General features: G+C 36.2%; 1 protein-coding gene across 7 annotated transcripts in view; it reads left to right on the top strand.

The window, feature by feature from the left end:
- SSH2 (slingshot protein phosphatase 2) overlaps positions 1-19,473 on the top strand; it is a 226,038-nt gene that overhangs the window by 77,575 nt on the left and 128,990 nt on the right. For 5 of the 7 annotated variants that reach the window (XM_057716361.1, XM_057716363.1, XM_057716365.1 and 2 more), the window contains one exon: positions 12,875-12,918. The exons of the other annotated variants lie outside the window; for them this stretch is intronic. In XM_057716361.1, the coding sequence (XP_057572344.1) occupies positions 12,875-12,918 (44 nt within the window). The remainder of the gene's footprint in view (positions 1-12,874; positions 12,919-19,473) is intronic. 7 annotated transcript variants of the gene reach the window in all.

Consider the following 19,473-nt stretch of genomic DNA (forward strand, 5'->3'; position numbering starts at 1 on the left):
TAACATTCCTAATGCCCACTTTTAAGATATGAAACTGTTGTTTAATATATCACATGAAATGTCTTGAAGAGATGTCTGTTTGATTAAAGCAACTTCACTTTCCCAAGAAGTCTGCTTATTTTTTATAATGCATAAATTTTATTAATTATAATCTGCATTTCATCTGTACAGAAAATATTTTTCATTTTAGTTTTCAGTGTAGTAGAACTAAAGCATTTATTTTTTTCACTATGATACTATAGCACTTTTTAAAAGTTTCAGAGAAAACCTAATATAAATTGACCTTTGATCTGGCTCACTGATGTCGTGAACTCTTTGATTTTGTAAGCAGAAATTTCAGCTCACCGTTAATACCAACATAACAGCACAATATGGTTGCAATCACTTTGCAAATGTGATTAGGTAGTCAAGATTAGCCCATTTTATTAGTGGTAAGTATGGCCGACCTAGATCCCACTGTGATTGTCAGGCAGAATTAGAGCCAGGTTGATTTTCACAAAGCCAGGAGCTATATATTGTACATTAAATGTGCTTTTATGGGAATGAGTATTGGAAGAAACCAGGATCAGCAGAGAGGAAAGTAAAAGAGTACCTACCTCATATGAAGTTTTTCTTCAGTGATTATATGACATCATTTGAACAAAAGCTTTTCATATATAGAAATATATACCACTTAAAATTTGTTTAATTTAATGAGATTGAGGAAGTGCAGCACTTCATGTTAACTCCAGTCTCAGGTGACTGCGTTGGTAGGTCGCATATCACTGGAGATGCTGAAGACCCCTTCAGGCTAGTGTACAAGCAGGTAGCAGCATTTTTTAAAAGGGCCTCAGTGATTCTGGTTCTGTAATTATATTAAGTGTGGCCTTTACCCTTAGCTACAAATTTGACCCAGGTTATTATTTAGCTCGTCTCTGGTCTCTTATCACCATGAATTCCAAGGCTTATTAGGTATAACACATTTGGACATTCTTTTGGTTATTATTGGGTTGGTTGACTGGTTAGTTTTTGGTTTGTTAAGTCCTTTTTTCTATATAGTAGATCACAATTTTCCCCCTCCATGGTTTTTCATTATTTTGAACTCCAGTTTACTCATTTTTCCTTTTCTTACCTAGAAACATTTTTTTTTCATAATTTATTTGTTCCAATGACTCACTCATTCAATAAATATTTATAGAGTATCTATCAGGTGCTTTACTCTTAATAAATCAGGATAAGATGTGATTACATGTAATTATAATTCAAGGAAGAAGATAAACACAAGAAGAAAGAATAGGACTTTTAGGAAAGGAGAGCTCATACCTGCTTGAGGGGAGATCAGAGACTTTAGGATTTTTGCATGATTTTTCCTCCTAAGAAGCAAGAACCAAGTCCCTGATGAGAGTCAAAGCATAATATGTTTTTGACTGAGGCATTTCCGTGGGACGTGGTGCTAAGAATAATTTGAAATGGTTTGGAATTCTGAATGGACTCTTTCAGATGCTTTAGGTGGTATAAGAGAAAGAGAAAATGAAAGTGCCAGAGTTCTCATGATTGATGGTTCCCCTAAGTAACAGATGCAAAAATTGCAGTCCAAGGACCCCTGGGAAGAGAGAGATGGCATGGGGCTGAGTTTAATCTAATCTGACTTTCATAAGAATTGAAATCTTAAAAAAATTTTTTTTCTACTTTTCCAATAGGCTTCCTTATAATTTAAAACCTAAAGTCTACATTAATGGCCTCTGGTTGAGGTGGTCTCCAGGGCAGCCTTATATCAGAAAATCAGTGGATATGTTTAATTTGTTTTATCCAGTAAACCGGTGATGAGGAATGAAAGGGAGCCTGGAGGAATAACACCTAGAAGGGAGTTAGGATTTTTACTGCAGACAGCCTAGTTGCTGGGACCTGGAGCATGCTGTCAAGTGTATATGTGTGGTAAATACTGGTGGCACTATTTTATCTCCCAACTATTGGTAGTTGCAGTTTTACTTATGCTTATGTGATTATCTGATTGCTTCCTTTAACTGAAAACATAGAATGAAAGCATTTTGTTTCCCATCTCAATTCACTTTGATAGGTTGAGAGATTTGTTGTTTTTTTTTTAATCTGCGGCACACTTTATAGCTACTATTTTATTCCATATTTTCAGTTGACTCTGTTCAAGTTATATGAAGTAGCAGTGTGTAATGTTTCATTTTACCAACACTTAGTAGCCTTGGTTATTCTTTTCCTGTGGTGTTCAAGGCATTGTTTATCAGGAAAGTTATGATTTTAGGAAATTGGGCAAGTAATAAATATTTCCTGGTGGTTGCTCAGAGGTATTTACTGACCAGGATATTGTCTGTGGAATGCCTTTTTATACTTACCTTTGCTTCCAGGAATTGCATTTTTATGGAATTGTTGGTGTCTTTTATTGGTTTTTTGAATTTACACATACAGCTAACTCCCCATCGGAACTATACTAGTTTCTCAAGAAGAAATATTTAACTAATAAAAATGAGGATAGATGTTATATAAAGAAATATTTAACTAATGAAAATGAGGATAGTTAAGCTTATTTATGTTAGAATCTGTAAATAGGGAAGAGGGCTTCCTATCAGATACTATATACTCATCTTGCCTTTTATTGTTAATCTTTTTTTCTCCCTTTTCTTCCCTAGTTCTGTTCAGTCTTGGGGGGAAATCTAGATCAAAGAGTACATTACTAATCAACTATATAGGATAGTTAGCAAAATAATCTGACTGTATCATTATAGGCTTCCTGTAGTTACTTGTCAGATTCTAATGACCTTAAGCATCACTGATGGGGTGTATTCTGAACTCCCTGAGGATGGCAGAAGAAAAAGGTTTGCATTGAAAAGTTGGTTATAACAATTTCTTCTGTCTTAGACTGTTAATTGGTGAGAAGATGGCAGGGAGAAATGCATCAGTATTTTCCCAAAAATTAGAGCAAAAATATTTTAAGATTTTACCTTTTTCCTAAACAATGTTTTGTATTTTGTATTCATGAAGTTTTGGTTAGACTAATGTTAGTGGGGGATATGCTGTCTTGTTATATATTAGTTGATGGGTTGTCAGGGTTAATGGTGACTGAGTGTAATTAAAATCTTCCTGCATTGTTACCAATTATTTCTTTCTCTGTCATTTCCATTAATAAAGTAAAGCAAGGAGTGTTTTAACTGTGGGAGACTTAATAATTGGTTTCTTTATGATGTTCAGTGTGTTAGCAAGGATCACTAGCTAGGCCTAACCTGCATTAGGAATTAGATCACACTCTGATTTATAACTTCGTATTTTTTCCTTCATTTCAGCACCTGTGTTTCACTTCAAGTGAGTTTGGAGTCTTTGGGTTTGTTTGTTTGTTTAAGTGCTGAATCAGCTTTTTCTGAACTATTGGTTTTTAGTCTTTTGTTTATAGAAGCCAAATAAAATTAAGTGATATGCCTGTAGTCTTAGAAATTTGACCGAGTCATAAGCATCTGATCTTCTCTTCGTATTTATTAACTACCAACACCTTCCCCCCCGCAACTTAACTTCTATCTTAAATTTTCAATATTAGGCACGGGCTTAACTTTGAAGTTGTATATCGCAGTCCTCTGCAGTGCTCCTCAAACCTTTCCACCAGAAATTTCTCTAACAACAGAGCAGTGTAAATAGGGAACCCCTGGCAGTGTGGACATATAAAGTTTGAAGAAGCTTATTACAAGGCTGAAATGTATTTGAATTCTTATGATTTACTTTAAATTTCATGCACATGTTTATGTATCTGTATCTCTGTTAATATAAAAGTATTAGTTTGCATCAAGTAAAATAGATGCTTTCGGAATATGCCTCAGTCTCAAGGCATCAAGGAAGGCCTCTGGAGAAAGGGACACCTAAGCTACAACCTGAAGGATGAGCAGAAGAAGTAGGCAAGCAAAGAGGGGAATGAGGTGTATGAGGCAGAGGGAAGAATATAGCAAAGTCTAAGAGATAAGATGGCCTGGCTTGTTGGAAATACTGTAAGAATTTCAGATTAGCAAAATTCACCTACAGTTGAAGTACCTCATATCTGAAACTAAATGTGGTCATTTTCCAGGGGGAAAGAAGATGCTTGTGATATGAGCCTTGGTCACGTGTGGAGGAAAACTACTTCCAGCTAATGGCAGAAAGTCAACCTACTAAATAGAATTGCCCTTGCACCTTCAATGAGAGACATTTTGTAAGAGAGCAAAACAGAAAAAGTATTTATAGTACTTTGCGGATCTATTTTAGCATCTAAATGTGTGATGGAATTCTCAGTCCTTTTATTTAGATGTTAATATTGATGCTGTGTCCTAGTTAGTGAGACCTGAGGACTCTCGCCAACACCCCCATATGACAGGTCCTCAGCCTGCTAAGACAAATGCACACATAAGAACCTCTGTCTGATGGCCTTACCTTGCTCTGACTTTAAAGGAATATGAGTCTTCTAGGACCAAGCACCTCCCCAGTTGACCAAAAGGAGAACCTAGATTGAAATCATGGTCCAGATAGTATACACATTGTTAGGCATGTCTTGAGTGGTGGTTAGGATGTGCCTGAGATGGGTGGGGAAGATTAAGGTAAATTAGCCAGTGATGAGTGCTGCTGTTGGCATTGCAGGTATGCTTGTCATGTATAAGCACATGTGCCTGTCAGCCAAGCCAAATTCCCAAAGTATAAATTTTCTACCAGTCCATTTTGCAATTAAGACACGTTTTATACCATATAAAACTATTCTGTGAAAGATTTATCTGCTAGCTAAAGGCTCTTTGCAAGGTTGAAGACACTGAAAATGGTCTTTAAGCAACAACGTATGGTGTTTACTCTTAGTGTTTGTTTTCTGAGGTGCAGGTTCTCCAGCTCAGCCACAGTGTAAGCTTTGACTTGTCTGCCCTCTAGTGGAGATGTGTGGTTAAATTAACCAGTGTCTCCTGGCTCTAGGAAAAATACCTAATTTTTCTCAATTGGCATTCCAAATTATAGCCTCTGTTTCCTCAAAAAACTTTTTATTACCACCAAAGCAACATATTTATAATTTTATCCTACTTTCTAAGATGATGATAAATCCCTTCCCTGGCTTCCCCCTAGGATCAGGTCTAGACTCCTCCCCTCTGCTACTTATCTTTGCAGCTGACCTCAAGGCAAGCCATGGATTTCAACTCAGCTGGTCAGTTCACCACCACCCCAGTGTGTCACACATATTCCCCCTGTCCTTTCCTTTGTTCGTGTCTTAAATGCTCTGTCAGCCTCTGTGCCTCTTCAGACCTTCCTCTGCCTTCAAGATTGAACTCAAAGCTCACTTGTGCCTGTGAACACTGTACCCACAGTATTCTCACTTCTGAACTCCTATGCAATGTACTTCCTGTGCCGTACCTTTACACTGTACTTGTTGGACTTTGAGAAGGCCCAAGCCATAGGCATTCTAGTTGACTTTCCAGTTGAGCCCAGCTTTCCAGCCTTCCAGGCTAAGACATCAAACATGTGAGTGAAGCTGCTTGGACCCTGACTACTAGCCCATCTTCTAGCTAAGTACCACGTTAGTAGCACTGAGTGACCTTCAGCAGTACCATGTGGAGCAGAAGAATCGCCTGGCTAAGTACTGCTTGAATTTCTGACCCATGAAATCATGAAATATAATAAATTAGTAGTTTGTTATGAAGCAATGGGTAACCCAAACAGCTGGTTCCATCCCCATCTTCTTTGTCTCTTGTTTCTAGGAGAGAATCTAAGCCTTCTCTTACCAGTAGCCAAGTGGCAAAATGGTGCCTTTACTTCCTCTTCAAGTCTGTATTCTTCACATTTGCTTCTTCCAAACCAAAGCAGAGCTTTTTTAATTTCAAAGCTCACATCCACTCTTATAAAAACTACTAGATTACTTTATCCTGTCTGACAGACACCTCCCGTATTAGTTTTTACCCAGGAGCAGAAGTGACTGATGGATAATCTGAAGTCCAGTTAATGGATAATCCACAATCACTTTTTGTGACCATAGGACTATTATCTTAATATTCCTACCCTTATGGACTCATAACATCAGTATTACTTGATAGCCTTAACCCGCAATACCCGTACTTTTGCTCCAGCAATTCACAGCTGCTCACCACCACCCTTCCCTAAACATCCAGACTCTTACTGCTCTTTCTGTTCCTTTTGCCAACCCTTCTCCCTTCCTCCTATTATCCATCTAACACAAACCCACTGATTCAAGCCAGCCTGAAAATTAACTTCTGTGAAGCATATCCAAGTCCCACAGTTAGTCATTTCCTCCTCTGTTGTTTCTATAGCATTTTGTACATCCTCTGCTGTAAGCCAAATGACATATCATTATAATTTTTGGCTTATGGAACTGTCTCCCCTAGTACAATGTGAACTATCCAAGGATAAGGGCAGTTTTGCCTACTTTTAATTCCTGGTGCCTAGTACCTAACATGTAAGAGGTATTCAATTAATGTTGAATGAATGAATGAATGAATACATAAATGAGAGCAAGTGAAAGATTCTGTCTGCTTAACCAAAGGGAAAACCTAAGGTATTACTTCCAGATCTTCGTCACAAGCTAACTCCTGAGCAACAAAAACTATTCTTTTAACTGGCTAAGAAGAAAACATAACTGGCATAGTCCTCACTAGCTGAGAATGCACAGCCAGTTAGCTCCAAGTGTTCACATGGTTTTAGTTTGCTGCTTAAATCACGCATTCATTCAACTCAATATTTATGGAGTTCCATCTGCACATAGGGCATTGTGCTAAACACAGAGTGAGAAGTAAAGGGAAAATAAGAAAATGTAATACAAGAACCCAGTGATAACCCAGAAAGAGATCTTGGTAGTGCCACAGGAAACATGCACGGTAACAGTCAGGTTTGGAGAGAGGCAGACAGCCTATCAGCAAGGTGATAAAAGAAACATCATGAACTACTGGCTTTTGAAACCACCTTTGAAGGCTAGGGAAGGATATAGGAGAGGGGAGAAGGGCCTTCCAGGATGATGAAACAGCACGGACAAAGGAAGTTAATAGGTACTTTTGAAAAATGATGAATGCATCCACTTGGATTGGAGTGTGTGGAAAGTGTAAAAATCTTGAATAAAGTTTTGGAAATTATTGCTTAACACTTACCTAGCCTGGTGTTTTTCAAGGCTGGCAGCACTTCCAGCCTACTTCTCAGCAAATATGACTTGGGTGCTTCTGTTTTTTCCAAACATCTTTTACTTAGTGACCTACTTTTATGCTCAGGTATTAAGTAGATTAATAAGAATACATTAATTTTTCAATTCATACATAATGGTTCCCAGATACCCTGAAATTATGTATTTTATATTTTAATTGAAGCATAGTTGATTTACAATATTGTATTAGTTTCAAGTGTATCACATAGCGATTCAATATTTTTATAGATCATACTTCATTTAAAGTTTTTACAAAATAATGGCTGTATTTCCCTGTGCTATATAATATATCCTTTCTTCTTATTACACATAGTAGTTTGCATCTTTTAATCCCATACCCATATCTTGCCCACCCCCTTCCCTCTCTCCACTGGTAACCACCAGTTTGTTCTCTATATCTATGAGGCTGTTTCTATTTTGTTACAAACATTCATTTATTTAAATTTTTAGATTCCACACATAAGTAATAACATAGAGTATTTGTCTTTCTCTAACTTATTTCATTGAGCATAATACCTTCTAGGTCCATCCATGTTGTTGCAAATGGCAGAGGTTCATTCTTTTTTATGGCTGAATAATATTACATTGTATATACATCTTCTTTATCCATTCTTCTGTTGATGGACATTTAGGTTGCTTCTGTACCTTGGCTATTGCAAATAATGCTGCTGTGAACACTGGGGTGCATGTATCTTTTCCAATTAGTGTTTTCTGAATATCCTAAAATTAAATTCATGTTCAGAATCTCACACCATATTGTTTATAGGTCAAATTTTTCTTAAGAACATCAAGAAGAAATTATACTCTTTAAATACAAACTACTTAACAACAGGACTCTGGAATATTAAAAAAAAAGTCAACAAATATGTATTTAATCATTTAATTAGTTCTCCTTACACATCAGAAATTATTGTATTTACTAAGAAGAAACTAATAGTTATCTTTACACTTTTCTCCTAGTAATTTCTAATATTCTGAACACATTGACTACTTGCATTTCTTTTCTTTCCTTCTTTTTTGTTTTAACTAACAATATGTGAAGTTACTTGACAAGGTAGGTGGTTATATGTGGTCTGGTGCATGCACTTGTTGCAATAGAATGGTAAGCATTCTCCCTTTAGCTACCATTTAAATTCCACTATTCAAGAAAACTGTATTACCTGATCATTAATGAGCATTGTTGTATCTTTGCATTTTGGGCAGTGAATTCCATTGAAATAAGCATAATTGAACACTTTCTTCATTTAAAAAAAAAAATCCATTTTACCTTAGGCCTACAATGCCTTGAAATACTGAGTTTTGGGGGGTTTTTTTCAGTCTCTTTTTTCAACTAAGATGAAAGGGAAGCAAATTATTCATTGGCCTAACTATTGTAATATTAATCTAAGAAAGAAAGAAAAACGTCATTTGGGGATCTTGTGTTAGAAACACTTCTCTGACTTGCTTTTTTTGTGTGCCAAAGGAATTTTCCACTCCTTTGGCATTGTTTTAAAGTGTAGAAGTCATAGAAGAAAGATGACAAAGGATACTGTTTTTATTATAAGCCATGAGAAAAGTTATGCTTTCTTCTGCAGTTGTCTTCCTACCCCCTGTTCCGGGGCAGCTGGTTATAGCAGAAACATAGACCTGAGTTCAAATTGTGACTTCCACCATTTATTGGCTTTGTGACCTTTAGGCTTTGTGACCTTTAGCAAGCCCCACAGGGTTGTGGCGTGCATTAAATAAAACAACATATAAAGTATCTGGCCCATAGTGGTGTTAAATAAGTGTTAGTTTCCCTCTGTGGATGTAACTAGTTTTGGCTGTTTGTGCCTGCTAAGGAAACATCAAGGGTGTTTTAGCTTTTTATTTCCCATCACAATTCTCATAGGTAGAAAAATCTACCAAAAAGCTGAAACTAATTTGAATTATTCTTTTTTGGTCTGCTCACTTTACATGTGAGGGGAAGGATATTAAGCTAATAAGAGCCCATAAACATATAAAACCTTAGTAGTAGTCAAGGCACAGCAAATTAAGACCATAATGAGATAAAACACAAGACTGGCAAAAAAAAAAAAAGACAAGAAAGAAAAGAAAGAAGGAAGGAAGGAAGGAAGGGGGGGGGAGAGAGAGAGAGAGAGAGAGAGAGAGAGAAAGCAAGCAAGCAAGCAAGAAAGAAAGAAAGAAAGAAAGAAAGAAAGAAAGAAAGAAAGAAAGAAAGAAAGAAAAAGAAAGAAAGAGAAAGAAAAAAACATCTGATGATTTCAGGTGTTGGCTAGGACTTAGAACAACTAAAACTCTCACTCTTTCCTGGTGAGAGTATAAATCAGTACAACTACTGTAGAAAATAATTTGGCACTACCTGGTAAATTTGAACCTTTATTTATTCTGTGACCCTGCAATTCTACTCCTAGGTGTACGTATATCCTGTTGACACTCTTGTGCATGTAGACCAACGGACGTTACAAGAATGTCATAGCAGCATGGTTGATGTCACCCAAAATTGGAACAATCCAATCTATCTGAGTAGAATGGGTAAACTTTGATATATTCCTATAATGCAATCTTTTACCCCAGCATAAAATGAACGATAACTATAGGTAATAAGTGGATGAATCTTATTAGCATAATATTTAGTTTTTAAAAAGCATATTGGGAAGACTACATATAGTATAATATAATTTTTAAAGCCCCCCAATCAAAACTAAATAATATATTGTTTAACAATATAAACATTGTATAATTTTTTTAATAGTGGAATAAAAAATGATGCAAGGAAGTGGAACCAATATGTAAATTAAAATCAAATTCTAAAAAATATTCAAATAATACAAAATAAGACAGAAAAGGAGGAACAGAGGCATAAAGGTATAGGGGACAAACAGAAAATAAATGGATTTGGGTCTACCATGTTACTGACTGTATCAGTAATTATGTTAAATGTTGATGGACTAACCACTACAATTAAAAGGCAAAAATTGTTACAATGGGTAAAATAAAGCAAGATCCAACTATATTCTGTCTATAAGAGACATTCTTTAAATTATAAAGAGATTGCTCATGTAAAAATTTTATTCATAATAGACAAAAACTCAAACATCCTAGGTATATATATCAATAGATGAATAAACAAACTGGTATACTCAAATAATGGAATCCTCAGGAATCAAAAGGAATGAGCTCCTGTTACATATAACAACATGGATGAATCTCAAAAACATTATATACTAATTTTTGTTTTTTAAAGCCTGGGTTTTTTTTTTTAATTAATTTTATTGGTTGTGTTGGGTCTTTTTTGCTGTTTGTGGGCTTTCTTTTTAGTTGTGGTGAGTGGGGGCTACTCTTCGTTGTGGTGCGCAGGCTCCTCATTGCCGTGGCTTCTCTTGTTGCGGAGGACGGGCTCTAGGCACGTGGGCTTCAGTAGTTGCAGCACATGGGCTCAGTAGTTGTGGCGCACGTGCTCTAAAGTGCAGGCTCAATAGTTGTGGCGCAAGGGCTTAGTTGCTCCGCAGCATGTGGGATCTTCCTGGAGCAGGGATCGAACCCGTGTCCCCTGCATTCGCAGGCGGATTCTCAACCACTGTGCCACCTAGGAAGCCCCCATTATATACTAATTTTTGATGGAAAAAAATTGTGGTGGAAGAAAAAGAAGAACAGTGGTTGCCTCTAGGTTGTGGGTGGTACCAGGTATTAAATGAGAGAAATTTCTGAGCTGATAGAAATGTTGCATTTCTTGATAAAAGTTTGAGTTACACAGATATGTACATTTGTCACAACTCACTGAATGGTGCACTTAAGATCTGTGCATTTATTACATTGTATATAAATTTTTCCTTAAAATAAAAAAGGAATTATAATACTGAATTCTAATTACGTGCATTTAAGGGCAAGCACACTGTAACCTATTTTGAAATGCATCAAAAGAATAAGATGGATTGATCCATGGGGCAGGAAGATGAATAGAGAAGTGCTAACACAAATATAAAAGAATCCAGATGGTGAATACACAGGTTCACTGTAAGATGTTTCAACTTTTCTGTATGTTTGAAATTTTTTATAGTAGAGTGAAAGCAAGAAAATTATAAATTTAAAAGTCAAGATAGTACTCACAGGGCTTCCTAGGTGGTGCAGTGGTTAAGAATCCGCCTGCCAATGCAGAGGACACAGGTTTGATCCCTGCCCCAGGAAGATCCCACATGCTGCGGAGCAACTAAGCCCGTGCGCCAAAAAAAAAAAGATAGTACTCACATTTTGGGAGAAGGGTAGGAATGGGAGATAGGAAATAAGCACACGAGTAAATGCAAAGGTATTGGTATTATTCTAGCTTTTAAGTAGAATGGTGTTCACAGGTATTCATTTTATTATTGTGCCTCATAACTTACATACATTTTAAATATATCTTTTGTCGTATTCATACAATTAAAAAAATATAAGAATACATCAGAAGTAGAGATCTATTAACCACTAATAACAATAATGAAGTATTATTTGTTAAATGAGATTCCAGGAAACGATTTCTATTTATTATAGTTCCCTTGGGCTCCAAAATCTAACATTTATATTTGCTTATGAGTCTTTTCATTTTTATTCTTGCAAACTTTCCAGGTTCTGATTATTAACTCTACAGATGATTGGTTCTTTTTTTTTTTAACACCGTTCTTTTCACTTCCTAACCTAAAGAAAGCTTCTGAACCTAAAACTTCCGCATAGGCAGAGTGGTCTATATACCATGACACTTGCCCTGTCCTCCCTCTGAGGATAGGACCTTTGCTGTCTTCTGATTGTGCAAGATAATGGGCATACCTGAAATCAATAATGAAAATAAAATGGGAATAAAAGTTAGAGCTGGCCGTGGCTGCCCAAGAATGGAGGCAGAATGATGTAGAGGTGAACGGGGATGGTTTCATAAATGCGAAAATGTAGGTGACTTATCAGTAGACAGAACACGTATTGTTTGACATTATTTTTTGCCTCCTATTTTTGTGTTTGCCAAATAGGGCAAAAGTGACTGGAGTGCAAATATAAAATGTCAGAGAGCAAATTTAAAGAAAAAGTTAGCGCCTCAATATCATTAATTCTCTCAGGTTTTCTCACTTTTCATTCATGTTGCTATTCTTGTCTCCATGAAGATCTGTATAGTATCTTAACATATAATAATTCTTAACCTAGGTCAGGGAGGGGCAAATGATATGCTTTTTCAGTGTGTTGGGAGGCAGTATTTTCTCAGTTTTAATTCTAGCTTTACCACATGAGTTTCCTTGAGCAATTTAACTTCTTTCCTTTTTTGAATTTCAGTTTCTATAAAGCATTCACATTTGGCCTAAATTGCCATAAATATAACACCCTCAATTATTTTATGTACCACTAAGAAAAAAATAAACATTGCAATTAAACCATGAGTCAGTGTTTTTGTCACATTGATTGTAGATTAATCCTAATTTATGTGTATATGTCAGAATCAGTGAAAACTAGGGTACTGTCAACCTTCTGAGTTTATAAGGAATAAGTTCGACAATGTTATTTTAAAAATTTGTAGACTATTGTTAAAGCTTCCTCCAGGAATAAATTCTGTTGATATATCAATCCCCTGTGTTGGTTGAAGTCACTTTTTATGGAGAGAATTTAGTTTAAATTCACAGCATCAATGAGCTATTCCTACATGTAAAGCTTAGTAAAACTGCATTTTTGGTATTATGATATGAGACCTCAGGTTTTAAGTTATTTTTTCTCATTTTCCTGTCTATACAGGAGGCAGACAGTGGGGAGGAGGAATGCCGGTCACAGCCCAGGAGGTATGTTTGTTCATTACATCTTATAACATTTCTATAGTTAGTGTTTTTCCTCTAATTCTTTCTCAGTCTTGTCAAATTAGTTTATCCTGATTTTCCAAAATGCTTAGTTGGTTTCTCAAAATGGAATTGCTTTAAGAATCCAGTTACTGACTCCGAAAGATTCTAAGTGGTAGACTGTATTATGTTGTACACCTGAAACCAACATAATGTATGTTAATTATACCTCAATAAATAAATTAACTAATTTAATTAAATGGTAGGTTTCTCAGGGCTTCCTTGGGGGTCCAGTGGTTAAGACTCCGTGCTTCCACTGCGGGGGCACGGGTTTGATCCTTGGTCAAGGAACTAAGATCCCACATGCTGTGTGGCCATAGAGAGATAGACAGGTAGATTTCTCTTTTTAAATGCAGAAAGGCCAATATTGGCCCAACTTTGACCCAAGTCTCTAGAACTACCTTAGGTAATAAAAAAGCGAATTTTCCTTACCTTTTAGGAAAATGTCAACTAAAGAACATTTCAGCCTTCAGTTTTATACTTATGCTTGTTATTCATTTTGATAGTTTTGGCAATTTTTAAAGATTGGTTAATATTTCACTTCCTAAATACAAAGGATATACTAAGTAACTTACCCAATTTTTCAAAATACAATGAAACTTTTTTTCTCCCTCTCGTGGAATAGTGGGCATGTTATAAGGATACCAATACCTGCTGCCATTAATAGAACAAAATTATGAGAGACATCTAGGACATACATGATAACATTTCTGTTATCTTCTTTAAAATGTTTTTTATGGTTATAGTGAAGATTTAATAGTTCAGAATTCTCTGAAATCCTTAAACTTTGAAAGTCTATAGCAGGGTCAATGTCGTATGCAACAAGCTATATTTTATATGATATTTTAATTTCTCAAGATTGCATGGAATTCAACTTTCCTGTTATAAGCACATTATTATACTGTGACACAGTAGGGTAGGTACTTCTTTCATAAGAAATAAATGCCTTTCAAAAGCATTTATTTAAATGTCTGTGAAATAAAATGTTTTTTTTAAATCAACTCCCTCCCATAAGAATAGTCCCGGTAAGTTCTAGATAGTCATTTAAATGTTACCAAACTTGTGTCCTCTGAGCTCAATCACAAGAGCTATTCTAGTTGATACAGAGAAAGGATACAATAAACATGCTTAATTTGGAGAAGCTGGCTAAAGGGAATGCTTCCTTAATGATAAATTATCGTGTGTTTGTTGATGTAAACCTTACCGGTGTAAATCACAACTTAGTGTAAAAATAGTTTCTTTTCATCAGTAACTGAGGTTATTGGCAGTATTTCTCCTGCCTTATCACAAAAATTTAGGCTTAAAGCCTAATTTCTCACTGTCTCTTGGGAAAGATCTGACAGTGAAGTGTCATTCTTTTCCATAGGGCTAAGAGATAGAAACCTGGAAGAAATTTTAGCTTAGTGCTTACCAGAAACATCATAACCTTATTCTCATTAGAATGAAAAAAGGATTCCAAAGGATTCTGAAATTTTCTATTAGGCCAAATTTAAAGATCTCTAGGTTAATTTCTTTATTAATCAACATTTCAGCTATTTCTTTACATATTGACTTAGCATCTACTGGGATAGTTGTCCCCCCAAATTACATAATGATGAAGCAATGCAAGTCTGTTCTCTTATTCACAACACTAAATTGTCAAACCATTAAGAACCATAACCAAACAGCATATCATTGAAACTAATATCAATTCCAGGTAATAAAAGAAGATGTTGCATTAATCTCTTATTTTAACCAAATATCATTTATTGGGAAAGTCATAAGTTAAAAGTAATCTTTTAGTATAATTGGCCCAAACTGTGATGTCTTTAAAAACCAGTGTTCACAGGCAACAGCAGTAACAAAAATAGATAAATTAGACTACATCAAAATTGAAACTTCTGTGCATCAACAACAGAGTGAAAAGGCAACCCACAGAATGAGAAGATATTTGCCAATCATGTAGCTAATAAGGGGTTAATATCCAGAATATATAAAGAACTCTTACAACTCAACCAGAAAAAAAAACAACTAACCTGTCTTAGTCAGCTTGAGCTCCTATAACAAAATACCATAGATTGAGTGGCTTAAATTTCAGACATTTATTTCCTACAGTTCTGGAGGCTAGTAGTCCAAGATCAGTGTGCCGGCAGATTTGGTTCCTGATGAGAACCCTCTTCTGGCTTGTGGACAGCTGCCTTCTTGCTGAGTCCTCACTTGGCTCTCTTCCTCTTCTTGTATGTACACTAATCATATCATGTTGGCCACATCCTCATGACATCATCTAACCCTAATTACCTCCCAAAGATTCCTATCTCCAAATATCATCACACTAGAGGTTGGCTTCAACATACAGATTTGGGGGTACATAAATATTCAGTCCATAACATTCCACCCATGCCCCCCAAAATTCATGTCATTCTCACATACAAAACATATTCACTCTATCCCAGCAGCCCCAAAAGTCTTAACTCATTTACATCAACTCTGAAGTCTGAAGTCCAAAATCTTACCTAAATATCATCTAAATAAGATATGGGTGCGACTTGAGGCAAAAATCCTCTCTAGCTATGAACCTGTGGAATCAGATTAATTATGCACTTTAAAATACAATGGTAGGACAGGCATAGGCTAGACACTCTCATTCCAAAAGGGAGAAATATGGACTTTCCTGACAGTCCAGAGTTAAGACTCTGTGCTCCCAGTGCAGGGGGCCCAGGTTTGATCCCTGGTTGGGGAACTGAGATCAGCACAGCGCGACCAAAAAATCAAAAAAATAAACAAAGAAACAAAAACCCGAAAGGGAGAAATAGGAGAGATGACTGAGCCCAGATAAGTCCAAAACTTAGTGAGGCAAATCCCATATCATGCCTTCTACATGTGGTGGGAGTAGCAGCCTTGACAATCTCTGAATCTTTTGGGGCTCCTCTTCCCTTTTCTTGAAGAATAGTGCATGTTCACAACCTCCCTTCATTCTGTCTCATTTTCTTTGTTTCTGATCTTCAGTGCAATTCCATGGGATGTTACAATGATAGAACAAGAAAAAAAAAAGAGTACTCTAATAACAAGCACAATGGTTAAAATTAAAAATTCAAAGAGGTAGTGAAATGAGAATGAATATTGCTAGAAATCAAAATTAGTAAGTTAGAAACTAAACCTCACAGAATTTTAAAAAAGTGAAAATTAAAACATGTTTTAACCATTGTGTTAGCAAAGATTTAGATTATCAGTCTCCAAAAAAAAATGTCATTTTCTGGGACTTCCCTGGCAGTCCACTGGTTAAAGACTCTGCTCTTGCACTGCAGGGGATGTGGGTTCGATCCCTGGGTGGGGAACTAAGATCTCACATGCAGCACAAGCTCCTTTTTATGATATCTAATTCTGGTAATACTTTGTCTTTCCCAAAAGATAGGCATAAAAAGATAATATAATTGTAGAACTAAAAATCAGGTTGTGTATTATTACCTTTTTGGTAAAAATATAAATGGGTGAAATTCAGTTCCAGTCTTTTCTTTTGCATATTTATGAACTCGTAACTTTTCATCTTCTTGTGTCATGACCCACTTTGCTGACTGGGGCGCAGCCAGGAAGCTAACTATAAAATGAAACCATATAACACACCAGTATTCAACCACTTTGACTTATAAATGTCTATCTCATATGAGTCAACCTAATAAAATGCAAGATAATAAATAAAAGTGAGCAAAAGAAAGATATCATTGAAATAAACCTTTGAAATCCCAAGACATCTTTTTTAAGGTGACTAGTTATGGAAGGAAACAAAGTACTTTAGATCTAAATTTAGAAAATATTTTAATTATAGTAGAATTCTCTCATTTTTGTATGTATCAACTCTAAGCTGAGGATTATATAAAGTAAAGAGAAAAGGAATAACCTTTAGGAAATTGTCTTTTGGGTCAGCAATTTATACTATTGTACAATAATATAGTTTCAAAGATGTTGGAGAAATTCCCGCACCCCCCCACCCCCCCACACACCATTTTTTTTAGACAAATGTTTAAGCCACTGAGGACAATTTTTATGTTTTCCTCCCTCAACTCAAGCAACACATATATTTGTTGCCATTTTTAATTACTCTGAATGTGAAATTATTTTTTATGTTTAGCCCCTGAGCTCTCCTGTTTTTAAGCCTAATTTCTTCAATTACATAAAAAATTACTCATGATCTGCTGAAAAAGTTCTTCAAATATAGGACGATTGCGAGAGTAGGAGGATATTCCCAGAAGTCTGGAAGTTGGTGCTAATGTGTTCCAGAGGAGACGATAATCATCTATATCTTAAGCGCAGAGGCGTTTTGATTTGATAGATCATTGTCTGGAAGAATGGCATGACTGCCAGAAGAGTCTGGCAGTGTTATGCGGTGTAAGAGGAGGTAGGAAAATGACCTAGGAAGCTGTTGCAGGCAAATATCTAGAGATGGGCAATCAACTCCCCAACTGACAGCAGCGTGAGGACAGGGACTGTGCCTTTTATCTCAGTATCCACAGCAGTTAGTCTGTAGTTGGCACTCAGTTAATGCTTGTTGAATGAATGGAATAAATGAGAATAGAAGATTAGTTGATATCTTTATTAGAAGTGATATAGTTGAAAAAGAGAACTTGTGTAAGGATGTATGAAGAGTTCACCTTTGAACATGTGAAACAGCAGAGCGATAGTCAAGTGGAAACAATTTGAAGATGGCTGAAAGAAAACATAGAATCAATTTGTGTAAGATATAATTTCACAATGGTACTGTGTTACTAATGCATTCATTTTGAGGCCAAATCTCTGTCTCAGGGGCCTCGTCAAATTTTCTTTCTCTTGCATTTGCTCTGTTTATTTTTTACTTTTGAGATATGACTTCATTTAATTTCAGCCTATTTAGTGAAATAATTTTTGTATGGATTTAAATATCATAATGACTATAAATACTGCATTGCCCATCTTTTGGCTGTGAAAAGAAAACAGATGTACTTCTACCTGAGTGTATGTTCTAGTTAAAGAATTTGTTAACCTAGAGAATAAGAGTATTCTACTCAAAAATTAAAAAAAAGGTGGTAAAGAGGAAAAGTCTACTGTAAATATGAACTGATAATTTATCCTCATGTATATATTTTTAAAATTTTGAAATGATCTCATACTAATAGAAAAATTGCTGATCCGGTGCAAGGAGCTTTTTTTTCTGAGCCATTTGATAATAAGATGCCCGCATCACCTCACTTTTCTGTTTTAAGAAATAGACTGATGATATTAATATTTCATGGAGAAGCCTTTTATTGAACCTAGAACATGTGAGCGCACATGGTTGATTTACAAAAGTAGAGCTTTCCGTGTATTAAAAACCGGCTTTAACTGATGACAGTGAAGCTCTACATTTTTTGCTTTTGGCGCTTCTGAAGTCTGAATCTCCACCTCCCACCATATGGGTTACTCTTCTGATTCAGAGAACTTTCAGCTGTTTATAAATATTTTGATGTGGCCACCAGGGGATGTAGTGAGCTATCCTTTCATCCTCGAGTTCTGCCACCGTGTGGAGTAGCCCCTTTAACTTGGTAAGTGCACACTTTGAGAGGCTCTTTTCTAGCCACTCAACAAGAGTAAAAATTTTCATTTCATTGAAGTACTCTTTGTTTCTGAAGAATGTATTCACAGACTCTCTTTATTTTATATTTATCTAACGTGTTCTGCTTCTGGTTGCTACAATAGGCATTCCTCTTAAATCTGATTTGAAAAACAAACTAATTATTGCAGCCATGATGAAATTAGTATATCTTTTAAAGCTAGATACATAATTTTACTTTTTTTCCCCAGATGTTATTCTTCAGGGTATAAACAAAAAAACAAAACCAAAAGTAATTTCCCCTCAATTCTTGACTTCGCCAAACTAAGTTTTTGAAAAGTTGTTTTCTTATAAAACTCCAGAGACTAACAAAGTGTCAAATACCTATCACTGCCAGGAGAGGATTCTGGGAAGATAGTGGAGTAGGAACCACCAGGAATCTGTCTCTCCACCTTGACAACAGTTATACTGGCAGAATCTGTCTGAAGTAACTATTTTGGAACTCTGGAGTGTGTTGAAGGCCTGCAACTTCTAAGGAAAGAACTGGAGGGTAAATTGTGGTCATTTTCACCTCTCTAGCAGCTATCCATCCCTCACCCTCAGCCACGTAGTAAGCAGCTGTGCACGTGTTCTTGGTGCAGCTTGCACACAGCTTGTAGAAGATGGGGTGGGCAAAAAGGACCCTATCCTCCAGATATTGGGGATCTGTGATCTGATAGCTGAGTGCCACTTCTGATCATAGAGGTGCAGACAAAGAGGCAGGCAGCCAGTGTTGCTGCAACTCCCCCTTCACTGCAAGCCCCTCTCTGTCATGCTGAAGTGACTTCCAGGAGTTTAAAGGACTACAACCCTTTTTTTCTCCCCCTTCACTATTTTGCTTTTCCACCTTTTGGGAGTCAGACATTAAAGAGGAAGACTTCAAAAACAGCTCATATGGGGGAAAATTAGAATGTGTCCGCATA

This window comes from Hippopotamus amphibius, chromosome 17 (assembly GCF_030028045.1).
Source record: "Hippopotamus amphibius kiboko isolate mHipAmp2 chromosome 17, mHipAmp2.hap2, whole genome shotgun sequence".
NCBI classification, from domain to species: domain Eukaryota; kingdom Metazoa; phylum Chordata; class Mammalia; order Artiodactyla; family Hippopotamidae; genus Hippopotamus; species Hippopotamus amphibius.